The sequence below is a fragment of the Ornithodoros turicata genome, chromosome 2 (genome assembly GCF_037126465.1).
Source record: "Ornithodoros turicata isolate Travis chromosome 2, ASM3712646v1, whole genome shotgun sequence".
NCBI classification, from domain to species: Eukaryota; Metazoa; Arthropoda; class Arachnida; order Ixodida; family Argasidae; genus Ornithodoros; species Ornithodoros turicata.
Window position 1 is genome coordinate 68,622,838 of NC_088202.1, and position 24,528 is coordinate 68,647,365.

The 24,528-nt window shown below is 46.3% G+C and overlaps 1 protein-coding gene across 5 annotated transcripts in view; it reads left to right on the forward strand.

The window, feature by feature from the left end:
- LOC135385524 (uncharacterized) overlaps positions 1–18,777 on the forward strand; it is a 123,750-nt gene extending 104,973 nt beyond the window's left edge. For all 5 annotated transcript variants that reach the window (XM_064614878.1, XM_064614881.1, XM_064614880.1 and 2 more), the window contains 3 exons: positions 4,171–4,287; positions 5,133–5,189; positions 17,808–18,777. In XM_064614878.1, coding sequence (XP_064470948.1) covers positions 4,171–4,287; positions 5,133–5,189; positions 17,808–18,621 — 988 coding nt within the window. In that variant the 3' untranslated portion in view covers positions 18,622–18,777. The remainder of the gene's footprint in view (positions 1–4,170; positions 4,288–5,132; positions 5,190–17,807) is intronic.
- Positions 18,778–24,528: the final 5,751 nt, after the last annotated feature.

Consider the following 24,528-nt stretch of genomic DNA (forward strand, 5'->3'; position numbering starts at 1 on the left):
AGGGATGGGACGCTCCTCATTGGGTCTAGGATCACATGATCGAGTTGAGCATCTGCCAGCAACACCGCTCATGCCGGAGCGTCTGCTACCGCTTCCGAGACGCTAGACGTTCTTCGGTTATGTGCTGTCCGAAATGAAGGATTCGAAGGGTCCCAAGCGACCTCGACTTTTTGGGACGGCTGACACCATGGGAAGAACGAGAACTGCAGCACGAATCTAAATGTGCGCTGTAGAAAGTGCTGCCCTATCGAGCCTGGAGTTGTCGCACCAGAAAGGTCTTCGGTGACGGCACCGGGACGTAACCACTGGTGTGGACATCGACGTATGAGTCGAAGTGGAAGGTGATGTCTTTGCTAGGTGTTTGTGCGGTAGCTGCATCGTCATGTCGACCGAGCGGGACAATATCTGTGCTGTTCCATCGTCGACGTACGACAAAACCGCTCGGTAGTGATTGACAATTGCTCTCGCTGAAGTGCAGACAGCATATTGAAATGTTTGTGTTAGGCTTCTTGGTATCCTGGCGTTGATTAAAGTGAACGTCTTGCTTCTTCCTGGCTCGGTTCCGCGGAACCTTGTGCAAGCTGCAATCAGGCATTGGCTTTCTCATTCACGCAAGCGTGAGCTCTGTGTTGCATCACCGGTGAGCTGTACGGCCACACACTTAGATGATATGGTGACAGGGTAGATCAAACACATTTTGCTGTGACTGGGAATTAATGAGCACGACGGAGAGACGCACCACGGCAAACGCCTCGGAAGTATTCTCGCATTGAACGCCGCATCACTCTACTGACGTGTACCTCGCTCCCCAGTTGGAGATGCGCGACGAAGGATTGCACAGAAGCCACGAAAATTGCTCTTGTGATCGTAATGCTATTTTGTCGGGCTGCATGTATGCCTTGTTTTTCAGAAAACATGACATAATGAATAACAGTCAACAAGGAACTGCTCGCCATGCTCATAGCCGCTCGTAGCAGACCATTTTTTCTACCAACGAATGGGAGGGCTCTCAGTCCCGGACGTCACACAGAGGGGTGTGGCCTACAGTTCGAGTGCTCGAACCTCTCGCCGCGACAACGATTTTGTAAATGAATTTGCGTCGCAGAGAAAAAAAAAACTTTGAGCAGAAATATTTTACGGGAATGATTTTCATACACTGCTTTACAAGCTGGCAGCAGTTTTTGGCCATGTTGGATACTACTATAACAATCCTTCGAAGTGTAACAATTCCTTTTCGTAGAATTGAAGATGGCGTTACGTTGACACCTGCCCAAAAGGAAGTAGAGTCATCCGTTGCGTCTTCCGCGATTCGCGAACGAAATAACCTGCAATTTACGTTTTCCATAGCCTTTCACGTTTTCATAGCCGCACCAGTGAGGACCAACCTTTAAGAAGGCCGACAATGCGGAGCGCGGTCTCACTGGTTTCCGCAAACGATTTCTCCAGACATCGCGGGAGAAGCTCGGCACTGCGGAGAGAAAGCCTCTGATTGGTTTCGTCGAACAATTTCCCGGGGAGATCGTTCGAGGAGACCAATCAGAGGTCTTCTCTACTCAGTGTCGAACTTCGTGAGAAAGGGGGGTAGAGGGAAGAGTACATTGGCTGTATCTTTCGCTTATAATCGCCAAAAAGGCGCGACGAACGAATCGTGTCCCTTCCGTGTTCGCGTCATGGGAGCGACATCTTTCGTTATGCGAGGGGACATTTTTGCACTGCACTGCTCTTTTAAGGTTCTTTCACCGGTTTGCTGGATTTCCCACCTTTCATGGTTCCTATTAGTTATCCGTACAGGTCCGACTGCATTAAGAAGCACCGTGCTTGGCCGTGCCAGCACACATTTTTCTGCAATGCGGAGACCGCCATCCATGAAGATGACCGAGAGACACGGACACAGAAGGCGACGCACGTAAGTTCCGTGTCGGTGTCTCTCGGTCTTCCTCTTGGAACTACACCAACTAGCCTGCACCCTTTCCCTTGTTTCGGAGGACTATGTACGAACACACAACGGTCTGTACTTGTCCTATATGGCAGCCAGTTTACGCGACAAGTGGCAGCCGAATGCCTCCTGTAGCAGAAGTGAAATGCGGGATATTGAGCAGGTGTAGTTACCACTTCACTATGACCATGTAGCTCATGTACAGCGACGTATTAGAATAAAGGTAAGATTGCGATGGCCGAAACAGCTATCATCCTCCTTCCGTTTCTACGAAGCGAATCAAGATATAGATTACACAGAGGCACTTCTCGTCACCCGTCTCATAGCTTTGTAGCCCGCGTTTCGCTTTCCTCGCGTTGCATGTCGAGATTCGCTCCGAGATAGAGCTGTATCGGTGCGCTGCGGAGAATGAACTACTACTGTTTTGTGAACGCGTCGTCTGCTTTTACACGCAGTGCAGTCGCGCATTCAGTGCAGTTGGTGGAGCATTGGGGAACCGAACAGTATCGTGCCATCGCGGCACAAGTGATCTTCCGGTGAATATACACAAGAATTACGGAAAAAAGAACCATCAACTCCGAACACCGGCCCACGTGTTATCTACACTAGAAAGGTGACAGTGTCGCCCCCTATAGGTCGACCTTGCAGGGAATAGCTTCCACGTCGAAGGGCCACGTGCGTTGGAACGATGGAGACGATTGTAGTACACTCTTAAAAATGAACTTCACCGCATAGCACGCTCTTAGCCAACCGTCATCTCGAATGATATCGTTATCTGGCTCTATTTGTTGAAAACGGGAGGCGTACGACTTTTTTGTGACAATTATGAACAGCATAAGTGTCACAAAAAAAGGCGTACGCCTCCCGTTTTCAACAAATCAGGCCAGATAACGATGTCATTGAGATGACGTTTGGCTAAGAGCGTGCTATGCGGTGAAGTTCATTTCTAAGAGTGTAGGTGCTGATCTCCTTGCCAGATCAACTGCTTTCTAGCCCAGACAAGCCGCTGATGGCGAAGGTCATCTCACTCCCTGAGTGGGTATGAACTCTCTTATGGCATCTTCAACTGGCAGCCACAGATCGCTCTAGAGTGCGCGCTCTATCTTCGTCTGGTCAAAACGGAGCACTCTGACAACCAACAGCTTCGGCAGTTGTTTCTTTCTTCCATCTTCTTTCCTCCTCCAGCACGGAGCGCTCTGGCTTAGAGCATTGGTACCGCAGGTCGCCGACGATATCCGCCTAGCCGTAAAACTCACCCCACCGAGGACATCCTCGCTGCCCTCATGGCCTTTTGCGACGTATAACAAAACACCCTGTATGTGGTATTGCTGGTTCATGTGCACTCGAGCAGCTGGCCACACCTGGTCTTCTCCTTGACGTTTCACATGACCTGCAACTCTGCGCTATGATGCTCTTGCGCTCCATTGTTTCTCGTACCTGCGCGAGAATCACACGAAGAAATGCGCAAGGATACGTGCAAAGGTAGAAAATCCATCGACCCCGAGAGGAAATATTAAAGCCTCAGGACGACAGCGGCCGTTATTGTGATCACAGACTATTATACTTCTGGGCAAGGATTGGGTTTTCCACTACAAAAATGTTCCCAAGCGAACACATAACACAGTTATGACGCATTCCAATAATCGTCTTACTCGAATGTGCTCTTATGTATCTGCAAGAAAAACAATTATGGCGCTTATCATGTGAGAAGGTTAGGGGCCACTTTTGTTTGGCAAGGTGATTGCCATATCATTGACCGATTGGTTTGATGTTTTCTGGCGCAAAAAAAGACACCTGATGCAAGCGCTCTGCGTGAGATATACACGCTATATAGCACAGCTATAATAAGCAAAACTAGACCGTGATTGCAGTGTGTAATGTTCAGGCAGGATAGTGTGTTCTACTTCATAGCGAGCAGAAGTAGGACACGGGACAAAGTGCCAGTAGCATATGCAGTTTTGCCAGCTAAGTTTACCGAAGCACAACCGGAGAGACAAACAAGCACCATGTTTTTAATGAGGTAAATCTCGTCCCAGTGTATATATTTGTGTTACTATATTTCTCATTTATTCTCGTGCATCTCAAGGTAGTGGTGAGAAACCATCTTAAATGACGTGGAATTAAATCACAACGTGAACATAGCCAAACAATACAAATCCGTGCATAAAGTGTCGGCCAGAACACTTTCCGCGACATTTTTGGTAGTGTCCGACTGAAATTGATTTTCACTCCAGGGGAGAAGGGCAGGAACCTCAAGAAAGGCCCACAGTCATCCCATCAGCGACGGGGAAGGAAGAAGGCGAAGCCTCCAGCAGCGAACAGGACAAATTCGACCGAATACGACGTTTGAGGTAATAGCACACGTATTAGCTCCGCTTGACGCGTTTGTGACGCTTGAGCACAACCCCGAACTCCGCGCTGCATCACCGGTGAGCCGTTCGACCACACACTTAGCTGATATGGGTATAGGATAGATCAAACAGATTTTGCCGTGGGTGGGAATTAACGAACACGACGAAGGAGCGTACCACAACAAGCGTCTCGGAAGTATTCTGGCTTTGAACGCCGTATCACACGACTGACGCGTACGTAGCACCCCAGTTGGACCTACAGCGTCGGCCGTAACCAAAATCCAAGGAAAGTGTCCCAAACAGTTCGGTGTTTCAAGTGTGGGAACACAAATCACACAGCCAATGTCTGTCGTTCCAAAGACGCAGAAGGTCGTGCTTACGGAAAGACAGGTCACATTGCCAGTATGTGCAACGGGAAGACTCCTAAAAGTTAGCTCCACTTCACGCGTTCAGCGTTACAGCATTTTCTTAAAACGTCCCCTGCGCTGATCCCCCTCCCCTCCGAATAACTAGTGCACTATTTCGCTCCTTCCTCAATCCATCTTCCTGTCGAAGCGGAGCTCAGTTATTCAGCACGCCATTCATTCATAGCCATTCATTCGTCTGTGTCGCAGAATGCAAGTTACGTACACATCTTTCGACAAATTTTGACCTTGGTTGCTAAACTTCATTGCTAATCAACAACTTTATTTTGATACCTTTTGTATGCGGTGCATGGGAAATGCGTGTCCGAAAGCGGTACGGTTACAGTGCTTATGATGTCTGTGCTGTTTAATAACGAAATGCACATAAGCTGGACTCTTCTATTTAGTCCGTTCACGCGGTTAAGATGTGGCTCATTTCAGCATGGGGAATCGCAGGAAAAGCATGGCAGTGGCAGGATTTGACGCCTTCAGAAGAATGTAAGTAAATCCAATAGTGTAATCTTCACACTGTCGGTCAAATGAACTTCGAGCAACATTTTCTGGAGCAACAATGCATAACAAATTATCCTTATATACAGCGTGAACGATCCTTCATTTGCTTACATTGGAAAGGTTGCAGAGGAAACTGGAAAAAGCGTGGACGTAGGCCTGACAGGTGCTCCAATTGAGCCTCTGTATGCAATAAGGGGATAAGTAGAAAAGTGCCAAACCGAGAAAACTGCGCGTGAATATTTGGTAAAGTAATTGCAGATAAGTTCCCTCGAACAACGCAAATTCAAAATCTGTAACATGTATGCGTATGTCTACTCTACATGCATTTCCCATTAGCGTCGTTTCTGGGCGTGTGATTTAGCAGAAATTGAATAAAATCCAGGAGCATGACATATTCCTTTTTTTCTATATAACACCGCACGCACAGGGCTTTCGTGCAGGAAAAAACACTTTTCACGAGTCGGACTTTCATGGTGACGGCAGGATGGCCGAAGTTACCTTTGTGCAGTGGAGCAGCCTAGATCGTGGTTATCGTGCTGCTAAACGAGCACAATCTTGAAAATAAGGTTCTGTATAGCCAGCAAAACATGACTTATTAGAATAGTGCGCATGTTTTACCGATTACAATGCTCAGTAGCACTGCTGACACTGTCAAGTGAGGTAGGAAGAACATGTTTTTCGAGTGGAAGTCCAAGTTGATTTCTGCGCGCAAGAAAAATTTAAGCTACACGATTTGTACGCATGTGTAGAAAAGGTGTCTGATCTGGCTGTTCATCCCATTGACACACATGCATTTCCCGTTTGCACCTGTAGCAAGTCAATAAATTGCAATACGGTCCTAAATTTTCTTTGGCTGGTAGATAATCTTATGTAGATGTCATTGCAATAAAAACACTAAAAAGGGGATAATTCGACTTATCCCCTTGTTGCATACAGAGGTTCAATTATCTGTTGCAACACACCGGCTCGATAAAAACGGAAGACAAGGTTATCCTCTCCTGCCTCGAGAGGCATCCTATCGAGTCTATATGTTGCAACTTTAACCGGAATGTACCTGACGCGACCCGTTAACGAACCCCAGGTGATCGGTGAACTATTCGAAGTCCTACCCTGCGGCACCGCAGTATGCCGCCAGACAAGCCTATAGGATCAATCACGTTTCGTGCAAATGTACTCAAACTATATTTTGAGATTAAAAAAAAAAACACCTCTCTGACATACGAAAACGCTTCTTACAGTTTATTTCTTTTTTTCTCTTTTTTTGTCAGTTTGTATCTTTCTACTGTATACGTGAGACAGATTGGTTAATGTAGCGTAAATTGGATGGGACGCCCTTCTGACGTAGTAATGTAGTCAAAGAGGAACTACTATAACAACAACTACGTGTACTGTGTTTGTAAGTCTTGCTTTTTTCTGCATGTTATACGTCTCGACATAATAGCCGGCCAGGGCCGGACTGGTATCGTAATAATTGCCGGGCTGTTGAAATCGTAGCTAAAAGCACACATACATGCAATAATCGTGAGTATTATGTCTGGTTCTGGATGAAGTGTCCAGTGAAGATTCCACTAAATGCAAACTTTGAATTCGATTCCGTATCGCTTTTTTCAGACCTGGCTCTTTCCTAAACGTAATGATTTTGAAGCTCAGGAAGCTGAAAACGCAGGGTACGTTCTGGAGCAGAAGGTGCTTTGTGTTCATAATTAAAGCAATCCATTAAATTGAATCGTGAAAAGACGTTGTCGTTAAAAGAAAGAAAAGCCGTTATGAGAATCGTGAAAAGAAAGTTGGGCTGGTTGGTTGTCGACCATAGTGGGAGACGACCAACGAAAACGTACCGCACTAGTCAGGGACGCGCTCGAACTAACAAATGAAAAACGTACCAGAGGTCCAAACTGAGTCAAGAGAAGAAAGGGACAATCACGATGTCGAGAGCCCTAGACCTAGCTATACTCTCTTGAAAGAACAACAGTGGGTTGACTAGCCCACGTTTCGCCCTTTTTAACAGGTCCGCAAGGCCTCGACAATTTCACGCTCACGATGGGGTTTGTAGTGTCCGCTGATGGTAGTACGTTTAAAGTGCACATGACATCCACAAACTGACATACGACACTTTATATGTAACATGGTTGAACTCTCGAGCAAACGGGCATGTTTACGCATCCACTGATTAATGCAACGACCGCATTACACAACAAAAAGCACATTGTATTAACTGAAAACCAACGACAAACTTCATAAACTTTGCATGGTACACCAGGAAAATATAGGACGATATTCACAAATTAGTGTCGTGCATTCTTCGCAGCTCTTTAAATGAAACATGTTTTCACAAATTCCCACATACATTATACATACAGAATTATACCAGCACTCGAGGCAACGACCCTCCACCGCACCGCAGGGGAAGACGCATCAAGGCACGTTTAATAAAGAACAACGAAAGGTTGATTAGCTTACATGTGTATATGAACTTTCACGCCCACACGACCCACCCCTCGCTCTCCCGAAATTCAGGATAACCTAAAAGTGCACTTTCTAGTTTCTTTAAATACCTTCCTAACTTCTCTCTGCATCTCGTCACTCTCTCGCCTGAATCACTTAAGCGCGCGTGAAGTTCACGCTGGCAGACCCTTCCGCAGAAGAGACAAGAATGATCTCCATAGTGTACAACATTGCAGGACACATAAGCACCTCATAAGGGGCGTTTCTGGTGCGCACTTTGAATTTGTCACGATGTTTAACGTTCCAAGGTGAGGAAGCGACGTTGTTTTTCCTTTTTGGTCAGTCGAGCAAGTTTACCAAAGATGCGGAAGACACCTGAGATTCTAAGACTGTCATGGTGCTCACCTAGGGGGTCAAGCTGTGCACCGGAAATGTTGTGTATGAGGAACCTATCTTGCACCGCTGTACGTATGGGCCAGACCGGTCGTTGCATTTATCAGCAGCTGCGTGAACATGCCCGCTCACTGAATAGTTCTTGTCCGTTCGAGTGCGTTCCTGTCTGGTGTGTTGTGTTTTCGCTCTTGGTCTTCCGCTGTGTGAAATCATTTTTTCTTCTGTTTACAACGATAGTTGTATGACGGAACTTGCTTGTCTAGGACGGTGTAGGTCCTGACTTCTTACTCGGCGCTCCATTGGTTGGCGCAGCAGCAAATCGGAGCTAGCACATGAAAAGACGTAGGTGCCACGCTTCGTCGTTGACAAAAGTCGCGTCCTTGCCAAAAAAATGGCAGCCGTGCGGAGTACAAACGCCGTCAGTGTAACACACGCTATTTGGCGTGATTTGGCGGGAAGAGTGCGTATGGCTTGTGCAGATCATAGAAATCAAAAGGAGAGATGCTGGGAGAGAGAGTGATAGGGGAGAGCAGTGTCCAATGTCCAAGTCCGGGATGCGCCGTGATCGAGACTCTGGTTCCAGCCGGATTCGGCCACGGCCTTTCGACGTGTGAAGACTAGGCGCGGACGGCGCATTGGTATCCAATCGAATGCAAGTCGCTTCCGCTGCCGCTTGGCTCCGTGTGCCATGCCGTGTGCGAAGTGTGTTGTTTTGTCTGCCATCATCTGTGCGCTTGCATTCCGTAGGAAACGAGTATCGTACGGTTTAAACCTCGTGCTGCGACATGAAAGAACGGCGCACGGAACTCGTAGGAGAGACCGTTCGTAACACGCCAAGCCTACCGCATCGATCCTGACGGCTCTCATGTTGAGATGCGCCCCTTCGCTGGCTTGGTTTCGAGTTATTATGAGAGTTCTATGATGCATATATTGAGTGGTGGGCTCGACCCGCCGCTGACGCAAACGGTATAGCACACCGAGGGAAGAAGCTACCAGACGCGCACTGGCTGCATGACGACAACATGACCCAGCAGTCAGGTGCGATGAGAAGAAGGCGAGAAGAGCGGAAAGTTAGGGAACGCGATGCCGAGGCCAAGAGACATAAACTGTCCCAGACGTGTCCACCTGAAACTGGTGCGCATTCGTTTGCACTGGCCGACACAGATTTTGCACAGGTGTTTTTGAAGAACGCCTTTGGGCATGTCTGTGCCGTTTGCCAGGCTATTATTTCGCACCGACGTGGCACCCGCACACGCGCAACACCCGCTAACTCTTCACGGCGGAATGCGTGGAACAACAACAACAACAACAAAAAAAAAACATGTCTACATGGGCCTGAACAATACAACCGTGAGCCTAATCTCGTCTTTATTGCGAGAGCACGATACAGCTATCCCTGTTACTTCTTCGCACTTGGGCTGCGAAAAGCCCTGAATATTTTCTCTTGCCGCCGGTGAACTGCGAGTAACGCAACTATTCCTTCGATTTGTAGTTGCTCATCGGCTGAACTTTAAAGTAGACCCACACCTTTCCTGCTCACTTTGCCAACACGTTACTCAACCAAAGGTCTGCGAAAAAGTGAACAACTTGCGTTTTATTTCGGTTCGCAAGAATGGTTATGATAGATAGAGGATGTTTCGTAGACAACGCGACTTGTACGAACAACGGAAAGGGAAGCGAAACAAATCATTAGCAAGACAGCGCAGTATGATGAAATCTTTAGTTCGAGTGTGTTTTGTTTCCGTGCCGATGAAACAGACGACGTCACATAGCCCATACACTGCATACTAGAGATGGGACGAATCCAGAATTTCCCAAATCTGAATCCGAATCCAAGGAAGGTTCTGCGAATCCACGAATCGTACGGATCTCGAATCTTTCGAATCCTTCCTTTAAAAGAGTTTAAAATGCCAGGGGAAAAACACTTCTGCTTCAATGTATTTTAAAGCAGAATTTGATATCTTTGTTTAGTGAAAAACAAGTTAAATAATAGTTCAATTTCAGGAGAAAATATAGACGTATACTTCTTCTTCAGTGTAATTTATTTAACATGTTGCTCATCGAGTATGAATTATTTCCATAAAACTAAGACACGATCAAAAGGAAAGCCATGTTACTTTTAAGGTTATAATGTAAGAGTTACTTCCAGAACTGAACTGTCCAGAGCAATGTAAACAAACAAACAAGGAAACACAGCTGAAAGTTCTAAATTAATGCAGATTTTTGTTCAAAAATTCAGCATTCTCACTCGCTCAAGGTCCAGCCTACTGCGTTTTTAATCAGCTGTGACACCCGATGTGCTGAATAGGCTTTCACACATTACTATCGAAGGAAGTGAGATCAGGAACTTTTAGAGAGCTTCCACAAATCTGGATATTTTTAGTCAATTTGAAAGCTAATCAGGCTTTCGCCGGAATCCGGAGCACCAATTTTAAAAACAAACAAACAAACGTGGTTGGTGGATTCGAAAGAAAGATTCGATTCGCCGTTTTGGGCACCGGAATTCGTATTCCAAAATCTCGAGTCCGTGTCTAGGATTCGCGGATTCGGTTTGCCCATCTCTACTGCACACTATGTTACTCTTTTCTGAAGATAACTTCGCAACTGACAAGCCGTTCATTACTCAAGCCCTTACGAGAGGAATCTATACCAGCTTTCACTTTTAACCGTATGTATTATTATCTGTGAAAGCCACGATGCAAACCATCATCTGCGTCTTGGATGATATGTTTCAGCTATCGTGAAAAAAAAAAATGAAGAAAGAACAAGCGTAGTAAGAAATCTGCTTGTCTGAACATTATGCGGTCAACTACAGGTTTTCCCACCCATTTTAGTCCAGGTACCATACGAAATAATCCAAGCGCCATATAGTTTAATCCGTGCGCCATCTGAACAAGTCCAGATGCTATTGAATTTAGTCCAGGTGCCATATCAATTAATCCATGGTGTTTTTAAGCACAATAACTGTTCATTATGATGATGATTATTATGCGTAAAGTATTGTAGTGGAAGGAAAATAACAAAAACTGCTGATGGGACTAAAGTTGTGCCGTGTCTTATGTTGAACATTCTCACTACGCTGAGATACTGGGAGTTGGAGTGGGATTATCGCAGACAACGCCTCTGGTGCTGTCGTCTGCTATGGAATATCTTCTGACTGAACTGCAGGATATTCAGCGCAGTTAGAAGAGCGCGTAAAAGCATGACTCATAGACGAGACCACTTTCGTCTGTTACAAAATGTCTTCTGACTCAGCAGGACATTCAACGCGGTTAGAAGAGCACGAAATGCATGGCTCACATACCAGACGACACCATTGGTCCTGTCGTCTGCTACGGAATTTCTTGTGACCAAGTGCAGGATGTGCGTGATATCTTTCCATGTGCGTCAGAACTCTCAGAGCTCGTCTTGCAGAGTTGAAAGATATATTCCTTCGCAGACGACAGGACCACTGGTGTCGTCTGCTATGCTTCCGCTCCAACTCCCGATATCTTGGTGCCGTGCAAACGCTCAGCATAAGACGTAGCAGAACTTCCTCTCAGCAGGTTTCTTCTTTTCCTTCCGCTACATGTCTGTAGAATATTCTGCGGGGATGTGCTTCGTGTGAATATACGGTTATAGTGCTTAAAGCACCATGGATTAATTCAGATAGGACAGGGATTAAATTGAATAGCGTCTGGATTTTTTGAGATGGCGCCCAGATTAAATTGAATGGCGCTTGGATTATTTCAGATGGCACGTGGGCTAATTTAGATGGCACTTGTTCTAAAATGGACGGTAAAACCTGTAGTTGTCTGGGGAAGATTTCGCTACTACATCTCCCTCACTTTCATCAAATTTAATTTACGACAATCTGAATTTTCTCAATTGAACTGCGAAATTTGCCAAATCAGCTTCCCATCTTTGGGATGGAAACAGAAAGCACATGCCTGATTTACCCCTATTCTATTGCAACATACGAGGGTGGTTCCATAAGTTTCCGGCCCGAGGTAGAAAATGCGCGCGAATTTGAAAATGCGATTAAGGACGCGTGGCGCCATCTGTTGGAGGGTCGGAGCACCACCCTCAATCCTCTCCATGCTTTTGTCGGTTGGAGAGCGGCATTTCAAACAGCCAGGGTGCACTCTTCAGTTAAAATGGAAAAAATCGAGTACCGCGCTGTGATAAAATTCTTGACAAAAGAGGGACTTTCGCCTAAAGAAATTAAAGCTCGACTGGACAACGTGTAAAGGGAAGCCTCTCCGTCGTACACAACGGTAAAAGACTGGGCTAAGCAGTTTCGACTGGGGCTAGAGTCAATTGAAGATGATCCACGCGATGGTCGTCCAGTGGAAGTGGTGACACAAGAAAATTTGTCTCTTGTCGAGGAGGAAGTGCTGAGCGACAGGCGTCTGAAGGTGAAGGAAATTTCAGAAAGGCTGGAGCTTTCCAAAACAACTGTTTTTCGCATCATCGGCGAGGGCCTTCACATGAAAAAGGTCAGTGCGAGATGGGTTCCACGACTTCTCTCGTCAGTTCAAAAGCAACAGCGCGTCGTCTGTGCCAAAGAGCTTTTAGAACTCCGTCAAGAGAACAGCAGGCGCGGCAGGTTGAGTCGAGGTGTCCGGTTGCTCCAGGACAATGCCCCTGTCCACACGGCTTCTGTTGCCAAGGCTGCACTGAAGGAGTGCGGCTTCGAAGAAATCCACCACCCACCCTACAGTCCAGACTTGGCACCGAGTGACTACTTCCTGTTGTCAAACTTGAAGAGGGATCTCAGAGGACGGAGATTTCAAAACGATAGTGAGGTGCAAGAGGCAGTTTTCCAGCGTTTTGCGGACGAAACTTCGGACTATTTTTTCAAGGGTATAGGAAGGCTGGTTGAAAGGTGTCAAAAGTGTATCGAAGTTAAGGGTGACTATGTCGAAAAGTGACACACTTGTTTCGTCTCTATGACTGTTAAAAGTTGGTCGTGCCGGAAACTTATGGAACCACCCTGGTACATGCACTGCTCCAATGGTAATAGCCGAAAAAAATTGCGAAAAGTGGCTTTTCCAGGCGCGCAAATTGGTGGCCGCGCTCCGATCCCTTAAAGGACGACGGAAGCGAAAATAAGCTGCAAAGCTATTTGCTTCATATTGCGATGTGTACCAAAACAATCCGGAATTCGACTTAGATTTGCGTATATTAGTTGACATGCCTCCACAATCGCGATATAACATTCGGCCGTGGAGCACTCTGAGCCCCTGGTGAGCGTCGCCGCGCCGCCGTAGCAGACCACGGAAGTGACGCACGTTGGCTCTCCTGTTGGAGTTCCTGACTTTCGTTTTGCGTTTCGGCGTACGTCTAATTCCCGCTACGGGGAAAGAACGGAGACGAAGAAGCATGTACGAACCCATCTCTCATAGGACATATCGCCTTCAGACTTTCACGAGATCTCCGTATCGAACATCTTCAGGCGTTATTCAGAATTCGCCGTGGTTGTGTCGTTTACCGGGCAGCCGCACATGGAGCGCGAGAGATATTTGACGTCACGCGCTCCTCAGATTTTCCCGCAATGGTTGGCGCGCTCCATGGGCGATCGTGTCGGGTGGGCGGCCCAGCGCGCTCGTAATCATCAAAAATATGCCCATCCGTACAGCGTACTTGCAAAATACTAGTGGTACCATAATTTTACATAATATTTACACCTTGTTCGGTCCCTTTTTTGCAATGGACAAATTTCGCTTCCGTTGTCCTTTAAAGAACCGATGACAGTAGGCATGTATCGCCCTATGACATTCCCTTTCCAAGCTTCTGCTGATGACGCCAGCATGGTTGCAACGCAAAGTTATCCAAAAGAAGAGCGAGAAGCAAACAGGAAGGGGCGACCGTTTCAGGAAGGGGCAACATGCTCGTGCGACAATTTACATCAGGGTGTCGAACCGAAACGTTTTTCGTTCCGGTTACATCATAAACGATCCGGTACCGGTTCTGCTCCGGAGCAAAAGAATAACGGTTCATACCGGTTTTTAACCGGTTCCGCTTCTACTAGGAATATTCATCTCCGCACACAAAAAAAAATCAATGTTACAAAATGTAAACCCGTTTATTCCGCATACCCGGTATTTAATATTAATAGACAGCTGGGAAACTGGTAGCTCCTGGTTCCTGTAGGTTACTGTCTATCCAAATGGGCTTTCTCCTTTCTTGAAGCACATGCTACAACCGGACTTGTTTGTCGTGATGTCATACGTAAAGCACTTTCTTGCTGGGTTGGAGCGATCGCGTCCCATCCGAATGTCTGTTGCTACTGTCTAGCCAGCAAGCACCACCGCACGAGTAGGACGCAAATCGAGGGACACCTTCACTCACAAACACGCTCGACGGCTCCGTTTTATTTTCTTCGTGTCCTGTCCACAAAAGAGTTGCCACTTCGCACGGGCTTGCCCTCGCGTATACGTAAAGGTATTCACCTTAGCTGTTCTCCAACAAGGGACGCGTTGCGCGACATTATCGATAAAGAAGCAGTTCTGCAGCCCCCTTGGGTTGCTGTTTAGTTGAGAAGAGTTGGCGGGGATCAAATTAAAACGAACACTACGGCACATTGCTAGAGAGTCACATGTACCTCTAAGTCTGTGTGCGTGCGCGATAAACCATTACAAAGGGAGCGTAAGGGTCATAGTATACCGACATAATTCCACCGTAACCGTAACCCTCGTATAGTATCCGTGACATGACTTCAGAGCACAAGACGTCTGTTTCACTCGCCTATTCGTAGTCCAAACCGGCGAAGTTTTTTCTTGGACCGAAAATCGTTAAATATATTTTTCGGTTTCCCTCCTGAGCGAAAAAAACGTATACGGTTTCGATTCCGTTCCGGTTCGCACCAAAATAGCGGTTTTTTTTCGGTTTTCGGTTCCGGTTTTCGGCTCGCTCCGACACCCTGGTTTACATGCCTCGGAAAGATGGTTTTCCCAATTTTTTTCCAGCTTTTGCCAACGTAGCAGGGAATGCATTTTTGCAGTGCCATGGGGCAGAGTCGACGGGCGCTCTCTGTCTGAAAAAAAAAAGAAAGTGGTGGTGGTGAAAAGTGAGATCAATTTGGGGAAACTCAATTTTGCGATACTTAGTTTTTAAAAGTGCTCAGTAGTAATGGCAAAATCTGCATCGAGATACGTTGACGCCATAATGGTCTGCCAAGTAGAGTTTTTACTACGACTTTTTGTCCACGTTAGGTGAACCACCCTGTATTCGCGTTTTTCGCCAAATCGACGCCGCACAGCGGTGCAACTCGGGACTAGCCGATCCAGTTACACACGGCCGATCCCGCGTTCACTTGCGGAGAACTTGCTGCTTTTCGCATGGGTCGCTCAGCTGAACCTGTATTTGGCTGTTGAAATCATGGGTGAAGGAAGAGTGCAGACAACCACCAGCAAGCAAAACCAAACGACTTTTGTTCTGTGCCACCATGCGACTATGCGCGCCGGGGGGACAGCCAGTTTGTCTTTCCACGTTTTCTTCTTTCCATACATGGAATACCGCCTACTTTGATGCATCCTCGGAAGAGATGGATTGAGCGACGCAAAATCAGCAAACCTGTTACATCAGCAATGCTTATGTGTGTATGGCAGAGCTCTTGGAGCGGCACTGCCTACATATCTGATGAACGATCTGTTTCTTTTTCTTTTTTTTTTCTGAAGCACACTTTGGTGCAACTCACGTCAGGAAGGGGAGCAAAACCTAGTCTATGCAAAACAGAACAATATTTTTTCAAACTTGAGTAGCCATTACGTGCAATAAAGCGCAAGGAATAGCGCGAAAACGTGTACTAAGTCAGTTTTGTAACTGTGCATTTGAATCAGCGCGTCAAATCACTTTGGAAAGAATGCAGAAAGAATGCGACGTTTCGTTAAGGTTTCCCAAAAACACGCGCACCAGTGACAAACGGATGTGGCAACATTACCCTGTAAATTCTAAACTATACATTAGTACACGCGCTACACACTTATCCGTAAGAGAGCATCAGCACAGATATCCTGTGCTTGCATGTCTCTGACATTCCTGCAGCACAGGACACTCGCTGCTTGCTATTTCGGCCTCGCAACCGGTAAACGTGAAGTTCACCTTCACGAAGTGTGGTTGATCAAACACGCCGTCTTATCTTTGGACAACTCGGTTACGCCTGGCTCGGTTACGCCTGGCAGAGCAGCGTTTAATACTCGTTCGCCTTCAACGCCATCGAGAATCAACATTGCAGTTCAGAAATCTCGAAATCGAAACTAAGTGACAACCTGGATACGTCCGCCATGTTTGAGTTAAGATGCGCCACCTACAGGTCGCGCAAAACGCGAATACCGTGCGTTTCACGAAGGTCCCCTGGTGAACAGCGCTGGCGGTTCTGTCGTTCCGTAGGTTAGATAGCGTGCTCTTATCATGGACGACGACGAATGCACCGCGAGGGTTCCCAAGCAGCACAATGTAGTGAAAGTCGATAGGATGCTCTGAGGTGGATGTACTGAGAGTCGATAGTCAAAAGTGCAATAGGGGTGGACGGTATGTGTCTTATCAATGTTCTTTAGCTTCACGAGTCTGTTCAAGGCCTTCCACCTACCCTTCCACCCCTATTGCACTCGACTCTCAGTACATTGTGCTGCTTGGGTTGTGTGCTGGGCGGGTATAGAAGGAGAAAGAACATGAAAGCGTTTCTTGTGGTCTTGCGGCTGTTCCCTATCTACTGTAACCCTCGTGTACAAACCAATCAGATGAGCACGAAATTTACAACCGGATAGCTGACCCCAAAACTCCATTGGTGCACTGCTCTGCTCAAGAAATATGTACCTGACCTGAAACTGAGTAATTCATGGAAAAAGTGTCGAATTTTTCTTTCGAGTTTTTCGAGTATATATATTTTCGCTGAAGGTATCGATACGTAAAACGGTTGTCCCGGAAGCGTGCGAAGTAAAATTTAAGAGATAGGGTGTTTATCCAATCAGTGAGCGTATGAAAATGAGCCGCTCACTACTCGTTTCATGGCCGATGTCCCAAAGATATTTAAAAGAAAGTTCTTCGATGGCCCACCTGTTTACGAATTATTCATCCGGGGGACCTTGGTGAAACATCCGGTATAGACAAAAATCAGATGTTCCATTCCGAGGTCATATCAATCATACATGGACAAAAGCGTTTCACGTGTCAAGAATTCAAACCTAAGCTTAATGTTAGAGTCGAGAATTCAGGTAGCCGCAAACGACAATGACAGTGTTATTATAAGACATGTGTGGAAGATTCTTCGTTATTGCCCTCTCGAGGATACCGCGTTATATCGCAACGCGATATCGCACCCTGGAAATGACTTCCGCACACTCGGTCGCTCAGTGAACGTATACAACGTCTAGCATAGCGTATATCATCTTAACAGATCAAAGAATGAGTCTGGAAAGTACACAAGTACTAAGACACGAAAAATGAACTATACTATTTTGTTTTTAATTGACCTCGTAAATCGATACCGTTCCGTATTTAAACTTATACTTAACTTCCGTTTTATTTCTTAAACAGGAGAGCTGTCATGCCTGAAATAACTTCTCGTCTGAATTACTAGTGAGTGTTAGCAGCCCGTTGATAAAGTGGCTTTCGATGTACCGAAGTACCGTGTGAGTCAAGCACGCTGCCACTGGTTCCCATAGGTATACGGTAGCCTCACGGTGACCTTATGTATGAACACTCTCTACTGTAATCCTTCTTGACCGTATAACGTCTCCCACTGTGTCAGTTTTTCTTATTACGAACTCATAACTTTCGCAGGAGCATGAAAGTCCTAGGAGGCAGTCCTAATTCCAGTGCTGTTGGCGCAACAGACGTCCGTCGGCAATCTACAACCCAACCTATCGTGCCTCAAGCTGTTCCACTCACTCAACCACCGTTCGTGTCGGGGGGTAATGTGAAAGATGCAAACATTCACGCTCAGGAACCTCAGCCGCCAGGCAGCATGGCATCCGTGGACACCGTCACTAGCGCTAAAACACGACAATATGTTGTGCAACCTGCGGTAAAATTTCCGGATATGGGAACTGGCTATGTACAGAGTACGGACGTCTACAGGAATCCCGAGAGGGATCCGGGCTCAGTGCGCGTGCAGGGCACAGTTACGACAGCGAGTTCGACAAGCACACGAAGTGCAGGGCACGCTCAAATCACGGCGGTGCCCATGAATCCTGTCAGGAAGCACAGTGCAGTTCCAACAGATGACATGGCAACGTCAAGGAGTTCATTCAGGGACCATAGTTCAGTTCCCGTGCAGGGCTCACGAGCGTCCGTTAGTTCCAGCAGAAGGATTAGTACCATTCCTGCACAAGGTACTGTTAAGTTCAAGGATCAGCCAAGCTCAATACATCTAACGAGGGAGAGTGCGTTCAAGAGCCAGCTGACCAGCCAAGGTTCACTTCCAGTGGTGGGCCCAACAAGAATGACCCCATCTGCGACGTACTCCAGCCTCCCAAATGAAAGATACGACAATGATAATTATGCGGTGCGTGAAATCTCACACGCCAACGAAAGCGAAGACAGTTTCATAGAAAGGGAGTACGTCGCCGTTCCAGAAATGGAGTTTAGGTCTTAAGACGCACTCATAGCGTGCACTAGAGCCGACTATGTTACTCCATTCGGTGTAGCAACAACAGTTCTGTGATATTGGTTACACGAGGCAGAAAAAAGGGCGAGAAGCTCTGTATAATAGTATTCCTTGAAAAGGCACCATAAAAATAAAGTGTACTACAGAAAATCTGACAACGTTTTAATCACTGTGAACCTGCTCCTCCAGCTGAATTAAACGATGACAGGTTTATAATGTTCAGGCGGCACCAGGAATTCATTATCAGTAGAGCGCGGATTGTCACGCAAATTGATACGTTTTTTTAGCGGTATGGTTTCGTATCTGAACAATTCAAAAACACATTTGTCTTGGTTTGGGACCGGTCAGAAGTGTTCTATGATGCATATGAATGCATGTTTTGCAGATTGCGCCATATTTCGCACGAAAGTTCATGAAAAATGCATATTTTGCCATCTTTCAAGTGCGAGGGCTTACTACATTTTTCATGAATGGTTTTCCTGGTTTCGGGGCGGCGTTGGGTTGTTTCCATGCTTCGGTGAGGTGAGGTGCGGTGCTCATTACCGTACCGTGGCTGCTCAATCTTCCACTGCGTGCATGGCCGATGTTGCCCCACTAATGTTGCGGGTAATGTCGCGAAGGTGACTTCGCGACATTACCGTTGCGAAGACGGGCGGCGTTCGCAATTTAGTCGGTATGATGCAGTGCCGAACCCAAGGCCATCACGAAACAAGCATGAGCATGGGCAGCACGAAAAGCACAACTTTCGTGTTTTCCGTGTTGCCGATGCTCAGGCTTGTTTCCTCATGAGTTTCGTCCACCAGCTGGCATCCGTTTATGCTATTTTATCAATCACGAACGCAAAGCTTTTCTCCACCATTTGTATCTGTGATGCAGGTATTCCTTGCTGTGTGGTGCAGAACGAAGGCGGCTTTATTTTACTGTGTTATGCCCAATAAAATACTCACTATTTTTTTCAATAGGCATTCAGTGCATTGCTTTCGCACCAAGAACAATGAAAAACATTGCCTTCTTGAGGATTTTTACTGCATATTTCGAAGATTTTCAGTGCATAGTAGTTGCATGCGTATTTCGTGAGTTAATTTATTTATCCGCGCTTTCACATAAACTAAATGACTTCCAGAGATGTTGCCGAACTTATTGCGAGGTAATACAAGACGCACTTCCTGGTGAAGTGACTGGCCTGATATTTGCACACGACATACTGCTTAAATGCATATTTTTTTTTAAGGGGGGGGGGGGGGCGGTCGAATGATTGTGACCTTCCATCGAGCTCTGTATCAACATATATGTATCCGCAATGAGCTTTGTGTTGTTAGTACTGTTTGGACCAGATGATGTCTATGTACTCGTGATAGTGAGTCACACATATTTATGATATTTGGGAAGCGATATTTCCGCTTTGTCTATATGGTGTGATGCAGCATTTCTGGGAGCGCTGGAAAAGGCATTACTTGATGCAGCTCCGAGCAGCGCATCATTTGAAGTCATCGGAGTCGAAGCGGCTGAAAACGGGAGACATAGTCCTGCTTGAAAGTAAACTTCCTCGAAATATGTGGGACACTGGGAGAATTATCAGGACATACCCTGGACAAGACGGCTGCGTGAGGTCGTGCCTTGTGAAGCACCGAAGCGGAAAAATGACGAAAACGGCTGTGCGACGCCTGTATTACCTCGAGATATAAACTCGTTACTCGCCGCGGGAGGATGTTGGAGAGACTGGAGAGAGAGATTGAGAGAGAGAGGAGATTGAGATGAGAGAAAGAGACTGGATACTGCTAGAAGGCGTCACGTCCAGTTCCCGGGTTTCGGCAGCAAAGATTGTAGAATAATGGGAACCCTGATGGCTAAGATGAACATGGTGTAGTACTTTTAGTGCAATCAGTAAGATGCTTAGGAATGGACATGCCACTTGTTTCACTCCCTGGACAGAAGACAAGCAGAGAGCTGTTCTTGTGCGGGAGGTTATTAGCCTAGGTATGATGCAATACTTTTGCAATGTCACTTACGTGTCGTACTAAACCAGGTTACATACAAGTCTGCTGTCACTCCAGTTTGCGCCACAAACAACAGCATCAAGCATCATGCAGTGGTCGAATTTTTTTCCTAGGGAATCGACAAGACCGCACTATATGCATGACATCGAACACGTGAAAAGTGCGCTTGTGGAATCTATACCGCGTCGTAAGCGACGGTCAGAACACTGTAAAAAAAAGGAATAAATAAGGTATAATAATGTGCTCTTATACCTCTTTTATACCTTCTGCTTCAGATATATACCTTTGGAGGGTATAGAAGAGGTACAAATTTCCTATTTATACCTCCAACCCTTCTCAAGGGTATGAAACAGGTATAAAGGAGGGCTAACGTACCATATTTATACCTCATCACCACGCGTTTATATCCGGTACCAGGAATATAGAGCACCAGGCTATGCCGTTCACGGTATAGATGAGGCTGCTATACCTTCTGTTTCTTTATACCTTTATGGTTTGTTATACCTTTACTTCCGCAACGTGTTGGATCATATCATTATTATTTTTTCTTGAGACGGTATCAGCTGAGTTAAACGGATATTTAATTAAGAAACACAGACATCAGTACAGTACTATCTGAATCCACATGGTTAGTTTATGGCTGTATAATATCTGTATTGCTGGAATGTTGAATCTAGATGTCCTCACCCTTAGGGTTGCGTACCAGACGAAAGCTGCTCCACAGGTTGTCAAGTCGCCACCGGTATATCAGTATTTGTTTCTCTGTAAATGTCGATCTCGCGATACATCGTGATACACACTTGATGACTGCGCAGAGCGATCTTGCTCCTTGAAAATTTCCTTTAGTTTTTAACTCCATATTTTCTTGTGTTTTTTTTTTACATGGGGAGTAATGTGCACGAGCTTTGCTTTCTCCTTCACAATCATATGCGTTTGCGTGTACGTGTTTGTAGTACATGTGTGTGTGTGTATGTCAAAAACTTTCTTCCCTCCAAAGGTGATTTTTCTAGTTACCTCCTCTGAAAATGCCTATGCCTAGGTGTGATTTAATACCATGACGGTACTCGTGCAGACTCTCACAGGGGTATAGAGCTGTACCCCTAAAGGTATGGCATATAGCCCTTTGTTGAGGACTATTTTTTTATACCTGTAAGCGGGGTATAAAATAATACCTAAGAAGGGCTAAGTTATTGAGCACGCGATCTATACCTCTAAAGGTATAGATTTTTCTCTGAGTGAATATGGATAGCATTCTTCAGGCATGGTAGGGAATCCTCGATCATGACCTAGATCGCGGTAGCAGGTCGTCCAATTTAAGCATCATCGATAAAATGTTCCAGGAAGTGGAAGGCGTCGTTTTGAATAGCGCGTGTGTGCCGGTTCGTCAGGTTGCACCCGAAGTGGATCCTATACTGTGGAAACCACCTTGTCTGGCTCCCATGTCGAACTGGCGCAGGGTAAGAAAACTTCATAACGGCAAATCTGGATAGACGGAGCAAAACTGACTCTCCTCGTTCTGTAGCGTCTCGTCGCTCGTCTCGTCGCAACAGCATGTATTGCTTTCCAGTGAACGGCTTTCCAGATTTCTGCGTAAAACCTTGTAGGACTCGTCCATCACTATAGACAATGGGAGGCAACTTTCCTGATTTCATAATCTGTTCAATATATTTCATTTCGTTCCAAGTCCTCGTTCGCGGCGCAGATTCACGCTGTCGACAGTGGTGTTATTTTTGTAGTATATTTGAAAAAAATTGCAGCAGATTATCGAGGACATACTTCTTTATAACGTAAGCCGCAGTCACGAAGTTAAAGTGACCAAACCTGGTGTCTTCGATCCGATGTTTGTAAACAACGTTCTTCCCAAGTGCAGCTACAAGGAGGTCAATGTCAGCGGGAGGGACAACCTGATCCCCGGTCGAGTACAGAATGCCCACAGGTACTTTCGTATTGCTGGTGTTGTACAAACGAGGCGGTTCCTGCACAAAACAAAAAGAGACGAGCTTCACAACTCTTTGAGGCAAATATGTGGTCAAACACTTTTGCTAGACATGAACGAAAAATACTCGACATAAATATTCTGAAAGAATGTGAAATCGGGCTTAACCTGCTATGAGCTTATTGGAAATATGAAATTTGAAGATGCGCACGGTTCCATGCTAATTAGTTTCGTAGTTTTTGGATAAATATATTCAGTGCCTATATTACTGAGCCGATATCATGAAACATACAAGCGTGGCGGAGCCGTCGAGAATAAAAAGGCAATGCGTATGTAAATGATTACCCTTGTTTGCAGGATGCGTTGTTCACCCTTACCCCATCCCGAAGCTTGAAGGTGGCTCAAGCAACTGACTAATAAGTTGTGTTGTACTACAGTACGTCAATACAGGCGCCGCAACGTGCTGGTATGCTGTCGGGAGACTGTTTGGCATCTGTTGAGGTACTCAATCCCGCTCCTGAAATGTCTCCTGAAACACAACTGCACACTCCCTCCACTTGGCTGAAGTTGAGCCACGCATCGCCCGATAGCACTTAACTGCTTGGATATTCTCGTATGCCACCATTTCCAGCGCGATACGGGCCATGGGAGAGCGTGCGTCCTGAATCACGAGCTGAGAATTAGGACTGAATCCGCGGATAAGTCACGCCGCAGCTCGCGCAAAGACGTGCGTAGATTATGCTGACGCGAACCACAGGACTACTATACCTTCGTAGTGCTAGCGCTCGATCCCATCCAATGCGTTAAACCTGTTGCCGGGTTCTTTCGAAGTGTGTGCACGTCGGGAGTAGCAATCCCGCTGATCCGCGTGACTCAACTTCACTGCTCCGCCATGCTTCTGTCCGTACCGGGTGTGCATTGCGGCGCCTGAGCCGTTGTCTCCGGCTTTCAATGGTTGAGGGAACACGCTCAGCGCATCCAGACCGCATTCATGCCAACGTCTGAACAATGTGTTCCTTGATAACACCGCCCTGTCGCAATTGTCAGGTCTCTGGAAATGCCCCTGCTGTTCTTTCATTTCACCTAGAGCTTAGCGCGAGGTATCGGACTCCTGGGTATGCAGAAGGGTAGAAATTCCCCCGCTGCAGTGCAGAGACTTCACCCGCAACGAGTGCCCTCGTCTGTGTGAATTTAGGAGTGACTGGCGACGATGTAAGAGCGAATGTGTTGTGGCTGAGTGCGTGTTCCCGTTGTTCCTAGCTTGGCTTGCTACGTTGAAGAGAAGGTAGGTGTAATTGGTAGCATCTGTGACCGGCAGTAAGATACTGTGGGTTCGTATCCCACTTTTGGTGCCTTGTCTTAACTGCCGTCATTCGAGAGTACAGGGGGAATTTAGCAAAGCTTACATATTTCGATCGCGTCGTAAAAATAGGTGACTTCTCAGGCGCTTCAAACTTTGCACACTTATAGTAATTGTCTCAAGTTTTATCGATAGTCTGTTTTTCAAACGGTATAATTTTGATAAAAAAAGTCAGGATCCATGCCAATTCTCCCCCACGCATTCCCTATGCCTATACCGCCCGAAACCGCCATGTTTTCCTCTATCTGCTTCACGTTCGCACCACAACGTATAGGTGGCGCTGCCTCGAAACCCTGCACTGGTCCATCTGGTTGTTGGTTGTTCCATGGGTTCTGGCTTTGCTTTGTCTCTTGGCAGCGCCACCTATACGTGTTGACATGAAAGTAAAGCAGACAGAGAAGAAAAACAGCGGTTTGCGGGCGGTATAGGCCATAGGACATGCACGGGGTGAGAATTTGCTTTGCTTTTAACTTTTTTCTACAAAGTGATAGCATTTGAAAAAGGAAAAAAAGGGTGAAACCTTGGGCGAATGACTATCAGTCTGCAAAGTTAGTGCCAGAGACGTTATCCTGTATTTTTACGACTTTATCGAAATGTATAAC